Source organism: Cheilinus undulatus, linkage group 20, assembly GCF_018320785.1.
Source record: "Cheilinus undulatus linkage group 20, ASM1832078v1, whole genome shotgun sequence".
In the NCBI taxonomy this organism is placed as follows: domain Eukaryota; kingdom Metazoa; phylum Chordata; class Actinopteri; order Labriformes; family Labridae; genus Cheilinus; species Cheilinus undulatus.
The window spans coordinates 9,344,954-9,369,356 of NC_054884.1; the positions used below are offsets into that span (position 1 = coordinate 9,344,954).

The window sequence follows — 24,403 nt, forward strand, 5'->3', positions numbered from 1 at the left end:
TATGCTTTATTCATATTTTAATGTTTTTATTCTTAATTCCCATTATATAATTACATTTCTTTATTCCTAGTTTTATATTTTTATTCTTTTTACTTTTTCAATATTTTTTATTGTTCTTTCCCATTTTTATCAAGAATCAACTGATGATTACAACATTTTATTTTCTGTTCTCATAATTATTTTTGTATTCTTTATACCCATTTCTGAAAGTTTATTCTTTTTTCCCCATTTTATATTTATATTATTTTTTCCCATTTCAATGTTTTATTTATTCCCATTTTAATGTTTTTTTCTTTAATTAATTTTTCATAGTTTTATTCCCCTTTTTTCTTTAATTTATCATATTTTTGTGTCTTTTTTGTGCCTTATTCCCATTTTAATGCTTTATTTTTACTTGAATTTTTATATTTTTATTCTTTGTTCATATTTGAATGTCTTCATTCTTGATTCCCATTTTATTATTACATTTCTTTATTCCCAGTTTTATATTTTTATTGTTTTTTCCTTTTTTATATATATGTTTTTATTGTTTATTCCCATTTTTATTAAGAAAATGAAACATGACACAATTCTGGATTAAACTGATTCAGTCTCAGCTGTTCTTGGAGTTGTTTTAATAGCTGTGGGGAGTTTATTAAGAAAATAAAATATGAATTAAAAAAAACATTCCCAAAATACTGCAACTTTTTCCTCTAGAATTCTTCCTCTGCACATGTTTTGAATTTGATCACATTCTGGGGGCCGGATGTGGCCCCCGGGCTACCAGTTGATGATCACTGGTCTATGGGGTGGATGTAAAATTCATCCAAGCATTGCTCTGCATATTGCCGAATGATAAAATGATACGGTTTTTGATTCAGCGACAATAAAACAACCTTGAACAGCCTGCATGCCCTGCAGGATGTTGGTGTGCATCTTTACCAGAGGATATGTTTCAGCCTGAGCTGGTGTTTAACTTTTGAGTAGCATAATTCTTACCTCTTCAGCAGTTTGGTCTCTGTCTTCTAAGGATGATGCCTTCTTCTCTTCAGGAAACTTGGCCTGATATAATGAGTGATTATAGGAGAGCTAGAGTATATAGGACAAACAGGAACATGTAGTGCAAATGGAAAAGGACTGAACATCGTGTTCAGAACAGAAGAGACTCAATTAAACATGAAGCGAGTGTTTCATCTCAGCAGAAACTCTGACACAGTCACAAACAAGATACAGCGTTTTCCTCTTCATCTCTTTTCTTCTGTAGGCTGGAAAAGTTCAGACAAAGCATTAAGATTCAAATTATCACAACTTTAAAGATGATTTGAAGCACTTTTGTGGCATTTATAATCTTCTACTTGTGAAGACTGATGGAGCTTTGTGTTTATTGGCAGATGAAGCAAATAATTTTATGGAAAGAAGTGGCAGTGACTTCATCCCTAGTTAGCTCTGGTTGTTAAATTATATTGCCGAGTTAAAGAATCTTATCCTAGTTAGCTCTTCTTTGTTGGTTCTCTGATCTCTTGAACCTTTTCCCCCTAAATAGGCTGATTTTCTGTGTTTGTATCCAGCAGGCACATATTGGTTTAAAAGAAAATCTGTCAGGAGCTAAATTATCCCTCAGCACATCGCCGCGCTCTCCTGCTCCTCTGTGTCCGCCTGAAATCTTCTAAACGTTCAGCTCAAGAGCTCACATCTCACAAACAATTAGCAATCCAATTATCCTGCAGAGCCCAGCTTTGTGCTTCCTGGCTTCGTGTCAGCCATGGTGGCAGTGCTCCTCGTCTCTTTGTTGTATGAGAGGTCTCCATCTTGAATGAGCGGCTCAGAGATCAGAGAGGCAGCCGACGTCTGAAAAGTTCAGCTGCTAACGGCTAATTAGCTCCCAGATGTCAATGGGACAACCATTTAGCGATGAAGAGACAGAGGAGGCGCTGACCGAGGTCGAAACTCCTCCAACCTGCAGGAGAGAGAGTCAGAGGACGGAGGAGAGGGGAGCGGAGGGTGTGGAGTGCTGCAGGTGTGAACGTCAGTCTGAGGAAATGACCCTTTAACAGCTGCGTGCAGCTCAGCACCGCTGCAAGATACTGTATTTGCTCGCCCTTCCTTCTCTTCTGCTGGTCTGATCTTAGTATCACTATTCCATGCTAGAGCAGAAGGTGGTGGTATGCATGCAGTTGGTTTGCAATTCTGCAACCGCAGATCTCTGTACTGACAGTGAAGTCCATCCTGCTCTTTTTTACAATGCCAACAATGATCGTCTTCCTACTTCCACATCCACCATGCAACCCAGAGGATGAAAAGGGTTTGTGCTGCATGGATACAGAGACTAGAGACATTCAGATTAAATTTACAGCTCTACTTGCAGACATTATTCTGCACTCTAGCATGGTTGCATTTACATCTCTTGCAGACTGAGCTCCAGTCCTCATTAATCATGTCTGCCCTCTATAGCAGACTCTCACGCACATTGTCTGAGTATGCTACACTCAAGTTCGCACTGATCAAATGAACCAGACTCTGGGGTCAAGTTTACTTGGATCTGGACCCAGGTCTCTAATGTGAAGCCATCCTTAAATGTTATATAACCCATATGCTTTGTAAAATTACAGCAGATTTTTTTGCATCTTGGGTAAGGCCGCCTATGAGGGGGAATTGGGGGCCCATGGCGGTAAGCAAAATCATGGTCCACTGTTAAGTTAAGCTTTGACAGCCATATTTTATGGCTTATCAGAAAGACATTTATAGATTTAATTTATAGATGCTGTAGTACAATATTGCCTTTTTAAGATGTAAACCCTTTTCTTAGAAAATAATTACCTTTTATCAGTGATATAAACCTCTGAGGGCGATGTTGTTGTATATGACAAGAAGAGACAATTGTTATGCAAAGTTAAATCAATTATGAGCCATAAAACATAGCCACTTACTTATTTTTGCCTCTGAAAGCCTTCTGCTGTGCCGTTCTAATGAAGCTATCCATGCACTCATAGTTCCTACAGAACCTTTTCTACTGAGCCTGGAACTTGGAGACTTTTTAGGGTCTTTAAAGATTAAATCCACACCAGTAACTTTGATATTGGATGTCTTTTTATCCATTCATAATCAATTTCTCAATTGTTCCTGCAGCTAGCCATTAGCCCGCCACCATATTGTCTGTTTGTATCCCAGAATGCATTGTAACTGTGCTGTGAAAACCAGTTGCAGGCTGTTTCATTGTCACATCATGCTTTGTTGAACAGCACATGCGCACAGACTTATGAACTGCAGAAGACAGCCTGAAAAACTCATAATAGAGAGAAAGAGACACAGAGAGGCTGTGACGTGTCCCTCAGAGTCACTGCAGACAGGAACTGTTTTCAGTGATTACAGAAATTCCTAAAAGGCAATTTTTTTTTTGTTTGTTTTTAAATGTGAGCATTTTGAAGAATTTTTGTCACAGAATGTTTTTGTTTTTTACTTTTTTGGTCCTATAGAGATGTGATGTTAAATCCACCTAAAAACAGTTAATATGAAATATTATTAGAATGACTTAACATTTGAACTGTTTTTACAGAAATGAACTTGTCAACCATTATTAGTAAATATTGCCAAAAACGTGTTGAGACTGGCAGAAATGTTGCAAAAATTGGCCACATAAAGTAATTAAAACAGGTAAGAGAGTGGCAAAATGGGAGATAAGTGACAAAATGGGTTGTGGAGCGGCACAAAGGGACAAAAAATGGTAGGAAAAGTGGGGAAAAGAGGTTAAAATGTGGCAAAATTTGATAAAAGTGGGAAAAAGGGGCAGCAATAGTGCAAAAAACCAATGAAAAGGGCTTACCAAGTGGAGAAAATAGATAAAAGTGAAACATTTTTAGGAAAGAGTGGCATAGCGGATAAAACATGCAGTGAAAGTTGTTTTAAAGGGGTTAAAGAATGGAAAAAATTGGGTTGAAGAAAAAAAAAGGGGGCAAAAATTATTACAAACTGATTAAAGGTGGCTAAAATATAGCAAATATAGCCTAGCAAAGTAATGAAACTGGAGTAAAGAGTGGCACACAGGGCCAGAGATTGGTAGGACAGTTGCAAAAAGGGGTTAAAGAGTGGCAAAATTGATGGTAAGTGACAAAATGATTGAAAGTGAGAAACATAGCAAATGTAGCCTGGCAAAGTAATGAAAAGGGGTTAAAGACAGTCAAAAATGGGTGATAAGAGGCACAAAGGGACAATAATTGGCAGGGAAGTGGTGAAAAGATGTTAAAATGTGTCAGGATTTTGTTTAAGGGGCAAAAGGTGTCAAAAATGGGTGAAAGTGGCAGAAATGTTGCAAAAAAAACTATTGAAAATGGGTTAAAAAGTGGGAAAAAAGATGTGCTTAAAAAAAGAGTAGCACAAAGGGGATAATACATGCAGGAGAAGTGGTCTAAAATGGGTTGAAGAATGGCAAAAATTGGGTTGAAGAGGCAAAAAGGGGCAAAAAGTACCAAAAATAGGTTTAAAGTGGGAAACATATAGCAAAAATAGCCTGGCAAGTAATGAAAAGGCTAAAGAGTGGCACACAGGACCAGTGATTGGCAGGAAAGTTGCAAAAAGGGGTTAAAGATTAGCAAAATCGGTGGTAAGTGACAAAATGGGTTGTGGAGTGGCAGAAAGGGACAAAAATTGGCAGGAAAGTGGTGAAAAGATGTTAGAATGTATTGATAAACTAGGAAAAAGGGGCAGAAAGTATTAAAAAAATTGGTTAAAAGTGGCAAAATGGTGCAAAAAAATGAAAATAATGAAATAATGAAAATGGGTTAACAAGTGGAGAAAATCGATAAAAGTGGAAAAAAAGGTGGCACACAGTGGATAACATATCCAGTGAAAGTTGTTTAAAATGGTAAAGAAATGGCACAAATTGGGTTAAAGAGGCAAAAAGTATCAAAAATGGGTTTAAAGTGGGGGAAAAAATGCAACAATAGCCTGGCAACAGCATGAAAATGGGTTAAAGAGTCAAAAATTAGTTGATATTGGTGCTAAGTCACAACTGGGGGAGGGTCCATTCTCTGGGATTTTCAGGGGCCCAGCCAGTTCTGTTGTTAGGCCTGTCTCCTTGTGGCCTGCTTATAGATAATCGGGATAGAACTCACTGTTAATGCCAAGGAAACACAATTACAGATACAATAATATGTTCATTTGACCAAAATATTTAAGTAGTTTCTGTCAAGACTAAATCTTTTCCTTGTGCAAATGTACCTGATGACCCCTGTTGTGCTGGAATCAGAAATAACCTTAGTTGGGTATGGTGCTGATCTCCGGTGTTGAAAATTAATGATGTCTATGAGGAAAAGGAAAATACTGTTCCTCAAACATCCATTTAGAGCTGACTGAAAAGCAAAGGTGTCTCCATTACATCTCATGTTGAGATTCCTGCTCTAAAGGCAGGATAAACATGTTTAACCTGGTACAAAAGGCAGTGTAGGCCTCTGTACCCCATGTCTTCATTTGAACTGTAATTGGGTCAATTTAAGTTGAATTTGTTCTAGAAAGGAAGCTGCTCTTGTATGAGTCACCATGACACGGTGAGTATTTGACAACCTGGGAGGAGAAGGCGTTAGAGTCTCTAACATCCCCGCTGATAGGTCTTTATTGAAGTTGCTTGAAAGGCCGTTGAGTCTCAAAAAGTGGGTATTATCCAAAGAGATTAAAAAATCACGCTGACACAAGCACTCAAAAGCTACCCACTCACATCCAACACTTTCTTTCCTAATGTATCTCCGCCCACGCCGTCTTCAGCGTGTTTGACCAGGTCAGACTCTTCAGCACTATCACTGAGCAGACAGGTGCTCATTAGCCACGTCTCTCTCTCTCTCTCTCTCTCTCTCTCTCTCTCTCTCTCTCAGGCCTCTGTGACTCATGCTCACAGAGGCCTTGTCAGACTTCTGATCCCGCCGCTGTGACTCAGACTGCCAGGGTGGCCCCTTGTTCCAGTAGAGGACTCATGTGGCACCGTTAAGGACACCAGTGGATGACTGGTAGAGAAACAATAGAGGCACCGTGCAGCATTTTACCATGAAAAGGAAGAAAATTCTGCTGATTCACGCCGTGGATTGATGTAAAATGATGCGAATCTTCACAATGTGTCTTTGGTTATCTTGTGTCTGATTGACATTCAGCCATATGGTGCTAAATCTGTACTTTATCACACCTAATGTGCAGACGTTCCTGGAATAGAGGAGACAGATTGACTGACTCCCTTCTGGTGCTTTTTCCAGGAAAACTAAATGAGAGAGAATGAAAGTATGCAGAGTGGCGAGCAGCTTGAGAGTCTGTTGGAGGCATAATGCCCAAGCGAAGAGCTCGGAGAGCAGGTCAAAGACGAAGTCGTTTCTGCTGCGGTGCGAAGTTCAGGAGGGAGCTGCACATTTCCTTTTAATCACTTCGCCCAAAGACATCTCGACAATTAGAGCTGTGACGTCCAGCTGGCCCGAGTGAGGGAAAGATGGAGAGGAGAGGGCGTGAGGAGAGGAGTCAGAGGAGTGCGTGGGGGAGGACAGGAAGTGTGAGGCGCTTCCTTCGGCTTTTAACGAGAGTCTCACAGTAGGAGGCTGCTCTATACTCCTCAGACTTCACTGAACAATAAAGCAGATCAGTGCGGTGAGAATGGAGTTTGAAATAAAAGATCCATAGTTTAAGGGCACTTTACTTACTGAGGGTATGGAGCCAGCAGTAGTGAACTTCTACTCACATCTGTGTTGTAATGGCAGACCATTTTAAGGCCAAATTTAGGTCCATTTTGCCCCCCTGCCACAGTAAGACAAGACAAACTGCCCTATTTAAGATAGACTACATAACCACAGACTACACCTAAGCCCTGTTTGAAAGGGCAACTGATTATTATTTTAGTATTTACAGAAAATCAAGGTCAACAAAGTGACCATAATGGTTATTTGCCCATTTATGGTTTAAAAAAAAAAGTTTCCATAGTGAATACTTATAAAAATGTTATTTCAGCTAGGCCCACTATGTCAAGAAACACACATAATTCACTGCCTTACATATTTCCTTATTAGCTGTTATTAATTAGCACTTATTGCTGGTATTTATCAGGCAGTGTGGCTGTTCTGGGATCCCCCTTCCATGAGCCTGTGTGAAAAGCATTAAGCAGGAACAGCACACCTCCTTGCTTAAGAATGACACTGATTAAGTCAGAAGTAGAATAAAGGAGGAGCTGGGGTGGAGGAGGGTTACAAGAACAGCTTGCAGAGAGCGGCAGAGCGCAGCAAGGCAGGAACAGTCTAAATAAGGCAGCATGACAGTGATTGTTGCATAGCATGCTTGGAGCATATCAGCTGGCCGTCAACTGATGAGATCGGCTGATCTCAGTTATGGTAGTGGTGTGTGGCCTGCCTGAACTAATGCTGCCTGAGCTAATGCTGCCTGAACTAATGCTACATGTTCGATATATGGAAAAATAAACCATAGAAGGTCAAATGAGTATTTATTTACACATCAAAAAATATACAAAATATCAATTTTGTACCTATTATTTTTGAGGTGATTAAAGGCACGTCAGACATTAATAGACATGCTGATTTTCCATAAAACTTGGGACATTGAGGACAGAGGTCAAACCTCACAGAATCATCTGAATGGCTGCCTCTAGATTCAGACATCTTTTGGAAGGCATGACTGGCTTCAGAATACTGTAAAATTAAAATAGATACAACAAGTTTAGTCTTAGAATTTCAACAGGAAACCTATGATAATCACAGTAAATGAATTTCTAATTGAATTTTAGCAGTAATAAGGCTCACAATAAAAATTAAAAGAAAAATTAATGTCATTTAAGTATAATTAATTGATTGACTGACTAAAATTACATTTATTTCACTATTTCTACCATTTATTTTTCCTTCCAGTTTCACCAGAAAACCATAAAAACACAAATATTGTCATTCTAAATTAATTTGAGCATAAATAAGGCTCAGATTGATAATGAAAACTCAAATAAACCTTATAATAAAACAGTTGTAAGGCTATTAAAATGACCAAAAAACACTACTATTTTAATAATTACCTCTGAAAATTTCTATGAATTAGTAGGTTTAACACCACACACACAAAGGAAAGCAACCACAGTGACCGTATATGGTTCCTTACTCCATGAAGGGTTAAAAAGATTCTGACATTCACCAATGTTTTCTCTTTGATTTGTTCTTAGCTATGAAAAAAACTGAACAATCCAGAGCACTCTGACCAACCTTTGAACACTGATATGACAGGATAAATGTTTAATTTAGCACTCACCAGCACTCAAATGTGCTAGCTCAAGAATGACACAATAAAATAAAAAGTTTGATTCTAAATAAAATGCGCAAATATATAGCTTAAATATGGTCAAGTATTCAGTTAAACATCTGTGTTTGATCTTAGACGCAGGCTTTGGGTTTTATTGTTAGACACTGATTTAAAACAACAAAAGAAATCAACCCTTAAATGTGTTTAAATGATGTTCAGTTACACACTTCCCTTTTTTTAAACCCATATGGCATGCATTTTTTCCTCTTTACAGCATAATGCATGTCATTTCTGATTAACCAGCAATGTCATCCACTTAATGTGTTTGTGGCACGTATTTGATATCCACAGGTGCTAAAAATAGAATTACATTTTCCTCTTTTGGTGTCATTTGAAGCAGAGCTACATACACTTTAAAACTTTCAAATATTGTCATTGTTTTCACAGTTAATTTTCATTTGGACACTCCTGAGTGCCTTCCGTGTTTGCGCTTTGCCCTGCATCCTCGTGCCCTTATATGGGCATAACAGGGGTGTTTCTCTATGCTTATTAGGAGAAAAGTACATGCACTTTCACCTTACTTGCACCTGTCGTCCACTTAGATATTAATCAAGCCAAAATTATATTAAATAAAGAGCGGTTTGGGAGCCAAAAAGCTGGCTTTCCTTATTTTACTTGCTAAACTGAGCCAAATGATACAGATCACTTCAAGGAACCTGAATTTCCATCACTAGCAAGACCACGCTGCTTTATCAGCTGCTCGTGTTTCCCAAGCAACTAATGGACAACTTCCACTATAAACACCTCCAAACATATTTCAGCCTATACAACACTTCATGCTCCTGTCCTTTCACTCTCCTTCATTGTTACTGCTTCCTGTTTACCAATTAGCTGCACACTTCCTGTATCTCCATACTCTGCTGTGGTGTCCTAATGCTGTGCACAGCTGTTGGAAAGAAATGTCATCCTAATGCTTCTCAGCTGTTCTTTCAAGCATCCACTGTTAGGAAAGCTGCAAAATGTTCTACAACTGGTTACAAGCACGTTGGCGATCATTTGTACATGGCTGAGCCAGATGGTTAATTCAGGGAGTTGCTGTGGTGTAACAGGACCTCAGTCTGAACCTCTTTAAACGCTCTGATCAATTAAGAGTCTAGGTGTAGGAGTTAACCATATGGTGGAAATCAATCTCACTGCATTAATAAGAATATTTATTTGTGTTATGTATGTACAAAATGCAAAAATGTACTCAAATCAACAGCATGCAAACTCCCAAGAGAGCTGGGCTAGTACACTGTTTTACATTTTATTTAAGCATTGAGGCACTGAGCTTAATTAGACCAACATTCAGTCAACCCAACTCCCAACAAATGACATCTTACTGAAATGTAGCTCTTTATTTTGCTTACAAAAAGTATGCTCTATTAACAGTACAAGCAGGAGCTTCATTGTCCCAAAACTGTGTTGAAAAGTGAAGTATCATTGGACATAAGGAGGATCAAAATGTTTCATCCTGCTCAAAGGGTTAAATGAAACGAGAAAAGGAGATGTCACAAATCAGGATTGTAGCACAAATGGAGAGGAAACGCAGATCCGTTGGCAGAAAATACAGAGAAGCTTGCTTTACAGCCAGGTAAAATCATAAACCATAGAAAACAGTCATGCAGGTTCAGCTGGATGCAACAAACAAGCATACGATTATGTTTACATCAAAGCAGCTCAAAGTGGCAGGCCTCTGTCTGGATCATTTTAAAACCGCCAGCAATAACCGAAGCAGGCAATGTTTTGCTGTTGTTTATCCATCTATCTGGACCATTACTGTACTTTGGTCAAGGCTTCATCTGAAGCAGTCTTGTATTTTAGGCAGCCTTTTATTCTAATAAAACTTTCAATTTAGGCAGGCCTTTATTGAAATCTGGTTTGTATTTTTGAAAGGCCTTCATTTACAATCAGTCTTTGTATTTCATATTTTTGGCAGCCCTTAATTTGAATCAGGTTTTCATTTAAGGAAGAATTTTATTTGTATCAGGCCTGTATTTTATATTTTAGACATCCCTCCATTTGAACAGGGCTTGTGTATAAGGAAGCTTTTGTATTTGAACTGAGTTTGTATTTAGGGCCTTTATTAATGGCAGCTCTGTATTTTAATCAGGCTAGTAATTCATCTTATCCATTATTTGAGTTGGGCTTGTGTTTAAGACAGCCCTTTATTTGACCTGTATTTTAAGCGTCTCATTTTAGGCAGGCCAGCATTTTTAGAAGGCATATATAATGTTACTGTTAATTTGAGCTGGGCTTGTGTTTGAATTCACCTTTTGTTGTGATCATGTTTTCTTTTTTTTTTTTTCTTTTTTTGAGAAAGTCCTTTATTTAAGATAATATAATACTTTATTGATCCCCTGAGGGGAAATTCTGGAATTTGAATAGGTTTTTTACTTTAGGCAGACTTTTATTTGAGTCATGGCTGTTCATTTTACATTTTAGACAGCTCTTTATTTCAGTTGAGGCAGCCCTTTATTAAAACCTGAAATGTACTTCAAGCAGGCCTTAATATTAGGCTGCCCAGTATTTTTACAAGGCTTATATAATGTTACCCTTCATTTCAGTTGAGTTTGTGTTTGAGGACGCCCTTTATTTGAATCAGACTTGAATTTTAAGCAGACTTTTATTTTAGATAGCCCCATACTTTTTATAAGGCTCATGTAACATTACCCTTTATATGAACTGGTCTCGTGTTTAAGGAAGGCTTTGTTTGAATCATGCTTGTATTTAAAGCAGCCATTTATCTGAATCTGGCTTTTCTTTAGGCAGGCCTTTATTTAAGTAATGGCCATATTTCATATTTGAGACAGCTCGTCCTTTAAATTGGGCTTGTTTTTGAGGCAGCCCTTCATTATATATGGGCTTTTGTTTTAGAAAGCCCTTTGTTTCAACCATGCTTGTATTTGTGGTAGCCTTTTATCTGAATTAAGCTTTTACTTTCAATCATGGCTTTATTTTATATTTTAGACAGCTCTTCATTTAAATTGGACCTAATTTGATGAAGCCCATTATTTGACTCTGAGTGGTATTTTAAGCAGGCTCTTATTTTTGGCAGCACAGCATTTCAAAGGCTTATATACTGTAACCCTTTATTTGAGTTGGGCTTGTGTTTAAGTCAGCCTCATGTTTGAAATAGGCTAATATTTCAGGAAGACTTTATGTTATATTTTAGACGGAACCTTTTTTCTGATACATGCTTATTGTTTTGGATAGCCTAGTATTTTAATCAGGCTAGTAATTTATCTTACACATTATTTGAGCTGGACTATTGTTTAAGGCAGCCCTTCATTTAAAACAGGCTTAATGTTTAGGAAAGTATTTGAAGCAGCCCTTTATTTAAGGTAAACTTTGTCAGCATTGAGCTTGTTCTTGAGAAGGCTCTTTATTAGAATCAGGCATTTATATAGGGTAGGCCTTTATTTTAGGCAGTCCGGTATCTTAATCAGGTCAGGAATTCATCTTACCCATTATTCGAGTTGGGCTTTTGTCTAAGGCAGCCCTTGACTTGAATCAGAATTGAGTTTTAGAAAACCTTTTTTTAGTCAACCCTATTTTAGGCAGGCATTTACCTGAATTGGGTTTAAGGATGTCCTTTTTTTGTTTGTATTTTAGGAAGAACTTTTTTTAATCAGGCCTGTAATTTGGATTTTTGACAACCCTTTATTTGAAATTGAATTGTCTTTCAGGCAACCTTTGCATTCTGTAATTTAGGCGGCCTTTTATTTCAGTCAGGTTTGTATTTTTCAGAAGGCTTTTATTTGAACCTGGCTTGTATTTTAGGCATCTATTTATTTCTAATCCTTTGATTTGAAAAGAATATTTGGTGTTATTTTAATACAAGACTTCTTTTTGACCAACTTCTGATTTCCTTGATAACATTTACACATTTGATCTCTTGTTACATATTCAACACTTCTTTTCAATCAAGGCCCTCTAGCATTAAATTCTCTTTAGCTAAATATTTTTTGTGAATAAAAAACATTTAAAAATTCAACTTTTATTGGTTTTTGAAATATGGATACTACCATTCAATGCCACTTGTCGGTACTACAAATCAAAGATTGGCATTTAACTTGAAATTTGTGTTATATCTTTATTGTTTTATGAATTTATTAAAGAAATTGCTATGTTTTGCTTTGCTGTTACGCAGACAATGTGAAAATCTCTAATCTTGTTTTGTCCAATCTTAAGTTGACTAGCAAGTTCAAAAGTCAAGCACTGTTTTAATTTGGCTATTACATGAGAAAATATAGTATGTATTTCAGTTTAAATATAAAAAAGTTTTATCTCATTGAACCCTATTTTGATGTTTTGCATGGTTTTTATTTTGCTGCATTTTATTTCAGGGGGAAAATAATGGTAGATAAAAGAGAAAAATACATCTAAAATTTTCACTGGGTATATTTTATTCAGCTCCAGCAAAGTAAAACTTGTTTTGACGTGTTTTAAAGTTGTTTCAGGACAATAATACAGTGCATTCGCTCCTGAAAAGAATGGATTATTTTGCTGTTATGGCAGCAGAGTTTGTCTGTGAGCTGTTTTAATAGTTTCTTGTCAGTGGGAGCTTTTATTTTCCAGAAGGCAGAGCAGCGGTACAGCAGAGCTTCTGACTGTGTAAATACATCAGTGAGTTTAGATATTATCCTGTAAAGCATGAACTGAGAACATTCCCTCGTTTTTTATCTCAAACAGCCTCTTTATTCATTAAATGACCCTTTCTCTAACGCTCTTTTTGTCCCTTTTAATCCAGATTGCTGAGACATCAAACTCGTTCCTGAATCGAATGCTGAACAGAGACACCATCACGAGAATAACGTACAAAAGTAAGTGGATATCTGCAGTTTTTTTTAAATATCTAAACATGTTTTGTAAAAACAGTGGAGAGACAGAGAAGGCGTGACAGTGAGCACAGCAGCATAGACAACAATGGTTAAAGTTAATTTAGTAACCGTGTAAGCTGGTGACTTTCAGCTGAGCTGTGTCCATGGCTGTTTGGAATAGTTTCATTTTTCATTACATATCTGAAGAGTATATTGAAAAACTACACAAAGATATGATCACAGGCAATCCTGTTTTCATCAGCTGCTACATCTATTCATGGATGGATTTGCAAACATTTGTGATACATAATGGGTTGTTCTGAAGAGCTCAGTGACTTCAAGCTGGGTACTGTGATGGACGTCACCTTTGCAAAAAGACAGTTTGGGAAATTTCATCCCTGCTGGATATTCCAGTCAGATGTAAGTGATGTTATTAGAAATTGAAAGTGTTTAGGAACAACAGCAATGAAGCGGAAGACGACGTAAAATAACAGAGCAGGACTTCTAAGGTGCATGGTGAGTAAAAGTTGCCAGTACTCTGCTGTTGCCATGATGGAAGAGTTCTAAACTTTTACTGGAATTAATGTTAGCTCTAAAACTACAGTGGGAAACAGACAGCTACATGCAAGCCTCACATCACCAAGTCAAACGCCAAGTGTCAGATGGAGTGGTGTAAAGCACTATAGACCGTGGAGCAGTGGAAGCATGTTCTGTGGCGTGACAAATCACACCTCTCTGTTTGGCAGTTAGATGATGAGTCTTGGTTTGACGGATGCCAGGCGAACATTACCTGCCTGACTGCATTGCGTCAACTGTGAAGTTTGGTGGAGGAGGGATGATGGTAGGACACTGTTTTTCAGGGTTTGATCTAAGCCCCTTATCACCAGTGAAGGCTGATCTTAATACTTCAGGGTACCAAGGCATTTTTGACAATACTATGCTTCCAACAGTTTGAGGAAGTCCCTTTTCCCATTCAACATGGCTGTGCCTCAGTGCACAAAATAAGGACTATAAAGACATGGTTTGATGGGTTCAGTAGGGAAGAACTTGACTGGTCCACACCCCAGCAAGCACCTTTGGGGTGACGAATGAATGGGCACAAATTCCCAAAGAAACACTCCAAAATCTCATGGAAAGCCTTCCAAGAAGAGTAGAGGCTGTTACAGCTGCAGAAGCAGGGGTAACGCCATATGAAAGTACATGTATTTGAATGCAATGTCATCACAGTCTCTGCTGGTGTAATGGTCAGGCGGGCGAATAGTTTGTCCATATCGTATAGGTTTCTCTAAATCAGTAGAATAAGTTTGCAGTTGGTTTCTTGAAGACCTGATGAAAGCTGCAAGCCTAAATGCATCAGTCTAAAGAAGTCACTCTCTAAACTTGAACTATTAGTGAAACTTTAATACGTTCATAGAATAGATCACAGGGAAGATAAACGTATGGTTACACTTCTTGTTTGTGCTTTTTAGCAAAAGCTGAGTTAAAGAAGTAGTAAACACTTTAACATTATTTTCAGCTGAACACTGAGGTATCTGACAGAACTATGATAAAAAAAAAACATCAATGATGGTGTTATTTCTGCCATTTGCACCAAACTGATAAAAATCTGCATTTTACGACTTTTAATTAGCTCAAACGGAGATTTGCTTTGAAAAATCTTTTCTGAAAAGGCATAGCTTATGTGATGTAGAATCCTACTTTTGGTAGGTTTCTACTTCACAAACTCCAACCAACCTCTAACCAACTTTACCATTCAGAGACCACTCCCATCCTCTCCTGCACCTGCACTTCCTTGGCTCTGAGAGCTAAGGCTTTAGTAACCCCGGTGCTAGAGCAAACGGCCCAAAGAGGTAGTGGACCACCATAGTCCACCACCACTCCACAGCCTGCTTCAGGGGACTCTGGAGGGGGAAAATCCTCCACCTCAAAAGATTTTTTGAGGCAGCAGTGCTGCAGGACCAAACATTAGTACCAAACTGCTCACTTTCTGTGCATTCTTTTAAATCTTAAAGAGGGCGGAGTTAGCTTTGAACTGGACGTTCACTTACACTTTAAGCATGTCTACAGAGAAACTCAACTCATTTGTATGAATGCTTTTATTCTAAAATTTTGCTGGCTGCAGGCAGCCAATCAGAAAAAGGCACAAATCCAAACAGATCAGATGTTTTTGACGTTAATATGTGAGATTTTATCCTACGATTGATATCATTGTAACATGTTTGAGTGTCTCCATTTTTGTAGTTTACATCCCACACACCAGTCTGAGCTCTTCTGAGTGCCCTCTAGAGGTTTATTTCACTATAATGCATCACTATATACAACTATGTTTTCATGATACAGCTGGACACAGACGCAAACAGGGCTAAGCAGCAGGTACATTTCCATTCCATGACTCATGCAACATAGATAGTTTCCTGTTGGATACATGTCTAGGGAGAAAACGCATCATTAATATGAGATGATCAGTGCAGAATCAGGTGTTTTTTCTTAGAAATTAAACGTGGCGAAGCATTTTATTAGATAATAGATCCCTGTTGTTTGGGTTTTAAAAAGTTTGAATCTGGCTTGACTCTGTTTAGCATGTTGGCAAAAGTTTTTTGCATCCATTATTCAGCCTCCAATTCTATATTGTACTTGTCAGTCCGGTTGCCTCTCTCTAACAGCTCAGTATTATCACACCTGTATGTGATAAGCTGCAAGGACTGGTGCAAAAATATTTGTAGACTATGTTAGAGCAGGAAAACTCCACTACTGAGTCTGTTTCTATTTGTGTTTCTATGTAGACATGAACAACTATTTCCAAGCCTTAAATGTGAATAACTTAGATAAATGCTGTATTTGTATCTTTACCACTGCTTGTTGCCGTAGGAATCTTCAACATGTGGAAGAATCTGCAGGCTGACAGGCCAGCCACGCTTTATAATGGCTTATTATCTATGATTATACAGAGGAGGGCTTACTTTATAAATATTTTACTCCTTTTAACTGTCCAAGCATCATTAGTCTGTTACAAAGTGGTCTGTGAAGCGATTCTGCAGGACAGGAAGATAAGCTGCCTGCACAGGAAGCTCTTAGATATAGGAGGCTGCTGGTGAGGCAGCGTGCTTGGCTGCAGTCGACAGGCGCTCTCCTGAGGTTTCTTTCTGCCAGACTGCCATGCTGGAAGGGCAGCATCGGCACGGAGATCGCCCGGGGCTAGCTGGAAAAAGGAGACAAATAATTGGATTAATGGGGGGAGCAGCAGTTGGATAGATAAACGCACTGACCCCTTGTGGCTGGGAGGAGTCTCTGAGGCGCCGAGGCTGCAGGCAAGGGTGCAGGCGAGAGGTGGGGGGGGAGGTCCTCAGGGTCCAGCCCGAGGAGCTGGAGAGGAGCATGGATTCTGACAGCTGTCAAAACTCGCTCAGATACACCGTCTCACATATGCTGACTCACAAAGTTAGACACATCGCCCACTCACCAGTCCTCGGGCAGATCCCTCCAACTGACAGTAACACTGCTGCTGCTTTAAAAGAACGTTTAGATACAGACACAAAAATACAGACAGGCCAGACAAAGAGAGTTATGTATTTACACCGCACAATCAGAGATCATGTTTGTATGCTGACAGTGGGATGATACTAGGGATGAAACCTTTTTTAACAAAGATTTTCATAAACTTAAGTATCTAAAGTCCACCACCAGGGGGCTCTCAATCTAAACAATTACAAAAGATGATGCAAGCACTCCACACCTGAACCTCTGGAATGTTAAAGCTTCAACCAGACCCTCCTCCAATGCTCACGATGCCAGAATTCAAGGTATATTATCAAGAAAAGCTGTACTCCATAAAGTATTTTTAATAAACATTAAACTACCATTATTGTTCCAGGGATGCATTTAACACAATGTGGGAGAAAAGCTGTTAAAAATGGTCTTCCTGCTTTGTGCCATGAGCCATTCTAGGATAGGCCTGCAGAGCTGGCCGGGTCCCTGAGAAACCCTGAGAATGGGCCCTCCCCAGCTGTGATTTATTGATGACATCAATGCATGGGTGATGGCCCAGTGGCATTGGTGCTAGCGTCCTCGCTAACAGTTACCTCACTTTGGAGCTAAAAGGAGTGTCAAGCTATTATCAAGTTCTGAAGTTGAAATGTATTATTCCAGTCAGGAACACTCTCTTCATACATTTTACGATTTTATTGCAAAATGGATCTACAGTTTTACTTGGTAGAGAAGGCTGGGCTCAAACGATGCTCCCTGGGTTACTTAAGCAGCTTTGACGCTCCAGGGAGTACATAGCTAGAAACCCCATAAGGATAAATACTTTTATGAAAATACGTACTGAATACAATAAAATTACTCCAAAAGCAATTCATAAAGTAGCATGAATCTCAATATGAGGGTGCAAAAAGCCTGATGCTATAAAGGAGGAGGCTGGGGTGCAGGAGGTTAAGCTTTGTCAGCAGCAGCAGTGTGGTGCATCAGCATTAATGAAAGCATGCATTAGTGAGAAGTCATATTTAAATACGCTGCTGTGTTGAGAGAAAGAGCTGTGATTGGCTGTGGGAGCTGGGCCGACAGCTGATCATGGCTGGGACTATGACTGCGGTATCCTGCATGAGCTAACACTGAGCTTCATTCCTAATACTTTTTAATCCATTAAAGCTCTTTTTCCGACCAGTTTTGCCACTTCTTTTTAACAATCGTAACCCATTTATTGCCTCTTTTTCCCATTTTTGCTAGTTGTTTGCCACTTTTAACCAATTTTTGCTGCTTTTCACCATTTATGCAATTTTGTTTTGACAATTTATGTGCTATTTTGCCACTTTTTACCCAGTTTTTCCCACTTGTTATTTATTTATTTATTTGCCATTTCTGTTTTTCTCTTCTTTTTACCACTTTTAATCAATTTTTGCTGCCATTTGCCCACTTTTGCCACCTGAGGTCTATTTGTGCAACCATCAACCCATTTCTGTCCTTTTTTGTCCTCTTTTGCCACATTAATAAATTCATTCTGCTGCTTTTTGCCTCTTTTTTGCAACTTCTCCCTGATTGTCCCCTCTTTTTTGTCACTTTTGGCCACTTTTTTTTTGCCATTTTCAACCCTTTCCTGACGAATTTCACTCATTTTTGCCATATTTTGCCACTTTTAACCTGTTTTTTCCACATTTTACCCATTTTGTTGCAGATTTTTGCCCTGTTTTAGCAACTTTTCACCCATTTTGCATCTTTCCGCAGTTATTCAACTCGTTTCAACTGATGTTGTCTCAGTTTCTTTTTCTATATTATTTTCTAGCATCTTGACATTTATGCACGTTGTGGCCTAGCAATGAAATCTGACATTACCTTCGTTTTTTAAGCCCTGTGGTGCAGAGTTAAGGTCTAATCATCTGTTTTTTAGGATAACCGGAGCTTTAAGAGCATGTTTGCTGCTATAATGTCACTTGGATCAAGGGTCACATTAAGTCCTTCGGTCCTTTTTATCTGTATGGTGTTGATGGTGATGACTGAATAAAGCTCGGACCAGTTCGTTCACTACAGAGCTCCATGTTGATTTTTTATTTATTTTTTTTTTTTTTTAGATTTGTAAAGGCAATAACCCTCAGTTACATTATCATCTCTTCTTACTTTATTCAGAACTGGGATTTGATGCTCTGGTGAGCAGCAGACCACAGAAACCATAGAGGGCCACCAGGAGAACTAGTTATTTAATAATGACCAAAGCATGGTTGAATTAGCAATGAAGCCGCAGCGGTCTACCACAGTGACCTCGTCCCAACAGGCCGCCCGTTTGTCAGCGAGGCCGACCAGATGACAGGCCGTTTTTTTTCCAAGCATGCTGGAGTGTGAAAAGGAAGAGAGCTGCAGTCTGTCTAATTAACTTGCTGACAGAAGAGACAGTTTGGATAAAAGAGGTTTTGTGCTCCAACACCAACGGCCCGTCATTCACAGCGCAGGAAATGATATGTGAAGGAAGAAGTGAGAAAAATGTGTTATGACAGATGAGCCCGGTGCTTGATTAGAAGTGGAGGAGGGAAGTTTACAACCTGAACACAGAGAGGAGGATGGATGAGGGAAACTCAGAAATTAGAAAGCAGGAGAACAGAAATAAAGGAGAAAGGACCCAAATGTAAGGTGATGAACGTAAGGCTTGTTAGCTGTTTATATTTGTACATGAGGTGTGCAGCTCTTATAAACAGGAAAAGGTCGTAAATGTCATAAATGTCACTTTTTATCACCCTCTTCATACCTTCACCTTGGGTCACCAGCGTACCGTGTTGGGGAAGCTTAAGATCAATGATCCAGAGAGCAGTATGATCTGGATCAATGATCGTAGAGGGGGTCACCCTTGGAGGGGAGGTTAAGGAGAAGGTTTTAGATTAGGTGTGATCATGTCACATCCTTAACCCTTTATAGAACACCTATTTTAATATTTTGAATTTAAAAAATTTGAACCCTATAACTTTTTTTGGTGGGCATCACAAGACAATTTCACTTTCAGCAAAATAAAAAATGATGGTTGCACTTTATTTTAGTGGGCTTTATGTTCCTAGTAATTTTATAGTAATATGTGAAGATTATGTAGTATTTTCTCAAGGATAAGGTGATATTTACCTAGTGATAAGTTGGCATTTTACCAGGTAAAAAAACAGTTATATTAAGGAAGTAACTACTAAGTAGGAGTAAACTGATTACAAAGTAATTCTTTAAAATACTGCGTCAATCCTCTGGTAATTAGGTGGTATTTTCCCCTAACCCTCTAATGCTTACCCTAACCTTAAACAAAGTCCCAGCCTCATAATTCTGTGGCAATTCTCTGGTAATGGGGTGTTATTTTACCCTAACCCCAACCCTCATAATATTTTGGCAGATTTTTTGGTAATAGGCAATATTTTGCCCCAACCCCAGCCCTCATAATGTTGTGGCAGTTCTTTGGTAATAAGATGGATTTTTACCCTAACCCTACCCCTCCTAATAATGTGTCAGTTCTCTGGTAATTAGATGGTATTTGACCAAGTAATTCCTCAGAAACAGGATGATGTTTTCTATTAAAGTTGCTTGATAATTTCTGGGAAATTTCTTTATTTTGGCTTGAATTTTTAGGGTTAGGGCAGCACTACACAAAGTGCTCTTATTTGGATGTCTAATGTCTGATGGATGATGAGGGTTTTTGTGGGTCCCAGAATATTTTAAGGTCTTAAATTGGGATTCAGCATACTGAAGTTTGGAGAGAGGGTGAAATAACACCTAATTACCAGAGAATTGCCACAATATTACAAATTGAATAGCATAAAAATTAATCAATTATTAATAGGTAAATACCTCCTTAATATTACCATATTTCCAAGTTGTTACTTGGTAAAATGCTAACTACAAGGTAATTGCCACTTTATTCTTGAGAAATTACTAGATAATTACACTGATTACCAGAAAATTACTATGTTATTTTGGCCAGTAAAATATAGTGGGGTTCATATTGAAATTTTAAATAAATTTCCCCCAAAAAATTTCATGAAAATTCCTCAAAATCTTAAAGTAAATTCCTCAAACAATCGAAGCAAATCACTCAATTTTCTATGGAAGTTACTGACCGAATCAAAATATAAAAACTTCTTCCTAAAATTCAAGGAAAATTCCTCCCAATATTTGCTACTTTCCCCAAAAAATCCAAATCAGTCCCCCAGATTCCCATGAAAGTCCCTAAAAATGTCCATGCAAAATATACAAACAGATCCCCAAAAACTGTCCTGTTATGTATATGACGGTCTCAGGTGGTCTGGCCTCAGGACCCAGGATTACCTTCCTTATAAGAAATCATGGCCTAGATTTTTGAAAAATTTAAATCAACCAATAATGGCCATTCCTTTTGATTTGCCAATTATTGGGCTAAATGCTTTCAGCCCATGTCTCCGGAAAATACAACAAAACTGGTTTCAGTGGTCCCAAAAGATGCCCTAAGAACAGCAGGGTACTTGAAATTGTAAGGAAAGAAAAAAGACGTAATTTCTGATTTGCTTTCTGACTCTTCTCTTGGTGTTTTTCAGTGAAAATTAAATCTGCGTCTGTAGAGATGAGAGGAAAGAACCAACAGACTCACTTCTTTTGATATTGAAGTTTATAAAAACTTTAAATGGCTCGGTGCTGTATTTTTGAGATTAAACATTAAAAGTCCGTTCTTGTTCTTGTTTCTCTCCTCAGATGATGCGTACCTCCTGACCGGTCTGAACATCGAGGAGATTTATCCAGAGACGAGTAGTTTCATCACATATGACGGATCAATGACCATCCCTCCATGCTTTGAGACCGCCACATGGATCCTGATGAACAAGCCCGTGTACCTCACACGCATGCAGGTGAGCTTTTGCTGGACAGACACGCCTGTAGGATTCACTGGGGGATTGTCTGTCTGAACCAAGGATTTTCTCTATCACTGTGAAACGTGTCAGTCCAGAACATTGGATCTCACTCCAAAATCTTCTGTCCAATCCTCCATACAATCCTGTCTAAAAGAATGATGCAGAGGGTAAAAATGCCATTGCATAACCTCTCCATCTCTTTATCTGATTTCTGCAGATGCACTCTTTGCGGTTGCTGAGTCAGAACCAGCCGTCTCAGATCTTCCTGAGCATGAGTGACAACGTGCGTCCCGTCCAGCCTCTGAACAACCGCTGCATTCGCACCAATATCAACTTCAGCATGCAGGGCAAAGACTGCCCCAACAACAGGGCTCAGAAGCTCCAGTACCGAGGTAAAAAACCTATATTTCTTGTTTAAATTCCCATTTTTATTCATTTTCTAATGATGGAAGTCCATCTTGGATCTAATTTTACAGGTACACCAGTTTTTCAGGACTTCTCAAGCGTTGGGACAACTACAAGTCAACTGAAAATGTACATTTAGGAAGAATTCTGAATGCCTGCCATTTTTATTTTAATTTTTATTTCCTCTTAGGTGTCACATTTTTGTCCTAAACAGTATTTACAGAAGTGCTGGGTAACAATACCTTTTACAGCATAAGTCAGACTGCTATTGTATTACCACTGCTGACTAAAGTCACTCAGACTTTGTCTAATACTTTCAACAGTCTATTAATGGGATTTGTAATGCCAGATTTTGGTTATAGTTGAAGTATTAATAATTATGATAATTAGAAATTAATTACATTTTTAATCACGATTAATAGGTAATGGGGGCCCAGCCTGAAAGCAGGGACAACAAACAAAAAGGATCAAAAATCAGACTCAGAGTTACATTTTAAATACTAACATTATTAATGCTGAGGAAATATTTGTATTTAAATAAACTGAGGGTGTAAATTCGAGCACTGGTCCACTCAACCAGACAAACTATTTTCAAAGAAAAGCATGGTGAGCGTTTGCATATGTGAGACAGAGAGAGAACGAAGGAGGCAATGTGGTAATCAAATGTTGTTGCCCACTTGATTTTAAAGATGGTGGACTGAGGACAAAGCATGGAGCTGTGTGGCAAAGAAATCAACTCTACACTCTCAGTATGGTGACTTCACCACACAGAAACCCAGGCAGGACTTTGATTCTACAGCACTCACAGTAGTGTTCATGTAGGTGAAAGCACTGTACTGGACATAAATGGACACAGCAAAGTGTCAAGACAACAAATGCACATGAGAAACTTCCTACAGCTATTTCTGGCCAAATAAAGCCTCTTAAGGCCTTTACACATTAAGGGCAACTCAAATAAATGGCACAAAAATGAGAATAATTCCAAGGCTAATTTTTGTCGTGCCTTTCTATGCACATTAGGAGCACGGGGATTTTGCAAATAAATTCAGCATATTCTAAAAGAAATTGCACTGCTGCATGTTTTCTCCTGTCCTTTTATAAAGTTTTAGATATATTGGAGCAGAAGCTAAAAGGAGGTTTCTCCCTCTCTCTCCTCTGGTCCGTGCATCATGGCACTATTGCGCACAGTCAGGGGGTCAGGGCCGTTTTGTTTCACTGTTTCATTCACTGTGCCAGCCAAGTTTGCTAAGAGGAGGGACTGACTCTTCATTCATTCTATGTTACATCATATTAATAATAGTAATAAGGGCACAGCGGAGGTTTGCTGTGAGAGAAGTTAACTCCCCTACAGCGCACCGATTGACTCACCTGGTTGTGCCACAGACTGGTCAGAGGAGTAATTTCTGTGAGCTGATTGATCTGGAGCTTTTATTAGCCATATGTTTGAGGTCAGAGGAGACTGTATTATTGAATATTTTATTGGACTAAAGTCTAGTTAGGTTAGAAACAGCTCCAGCTGTGTGAGTAGCACTTTTACATTCACATGGACATGTCGGGCTGCCTCCTCCTGCCTCCCTCTCTGTCAGGCTACATAAGGCAACAACCACAAGCACTGGCTACAGACAGACATGGACAGATGACAAACATCATGTGGAGCTGGTGAGGTGGACGTTTTTGCTCCTCTGCCTTAAAACTTGACTGCTACAGGTTCAAAAAATAAATATTTTGAATTGTGCCTCTGGTGTGCAAGGGCCTTTACTTGTCACTGTGCTTGATTTGGTTCTGATGTCCAACTAGATCCAGGAGTGAGCAGAGATCAGTCCATAAATGTTTCTTCCAGCAAGCAGAAAGTCCTTGGTGACAGGGATCAACTTTCTAATGAGAGTAAAGCTTTATCATCTCTCTTGGGTCTGCAAGTTAGTTCTTTCAATGTCCTCAGATTCTGGAGGCTGTCTGTAGCTCTCCTGTCCAGATACATTCCTTGATGTCAAAGAAAGGAAAGGGAAAAAACTATTGATTCCCAACCATGTAGCTGTTGACTGCAACAAAACTTAAGCTGGGAAGCTGGGAAAACAAAGCAACACAGTGAAAGTTAGCTGCTCTGCTGCTGGAATGGCAATGAAGAAGCCCAAAACACACTGTCATCTGCTGGCGCGTTACGTCATCGACACCCTTCAGTTGCCATCTTTAAGACACAGACAGCAGTGCATCAATAGTTAAACTCCCCACCAGCCACTGCATGGCCAGGTGCTTGACACCCGAGCTGAAAGCCTGCTCATGGATCGCCTTCCCGCCTCACTGGGTAAGTGGAAAACAAAAGGAGCAGTGGTGTTTCACCAGCAGCTGAGGCCTCCAGTCTATTTTACACCTCAGAGAAAAGATGGCACTAAATTTATTTTCTGTGCCCTCAAACCACCTCAAGCAGAGCTGCTCCTATGGCAGCTGAGATGTTCAAAACAGCTGTTGTTGGGAAACACTTCACCAGCTTTGGCCAGCAACATCGGGAATAGAGCAGTGACCTAAAGTGCCATGGTGTGTCCACAGGATGGGACAGAGGAA

At 39.0% G+C, this 24,403-nt stretch overlaps 1 protein-coding gene across 1 annotated transcript in view; it reads left to right on the top strand.

Moving 5' to 3' along the window:
- The window catches only part of ca10a (carbonic anhydrase Xa), a 440,690-nt gene that overhangs the window by 410,230 nt on the left and 6,057 nt on the right, over positions 1 to 24,403 (top strand). Inside the window, exons 6-8 of the mRNA XM_041816591.1 lie at positions 13,031 to 13,103; positions 21,282 to 21,436; positions 21,657 to 21,831. Of these exons, the coding sequence (XP_041672525.1) occupies positions 13,031 to 13,103; positions 21,282 to 21,436; positions 21,657 to 21,831 (403 nt within the window). The remainder of the gene's footprint in view (positions 1 to 13,030; positions 13,104 to 21,281; positions 21,437 to 21,656; positions 21,832 to 24,403) is intronic.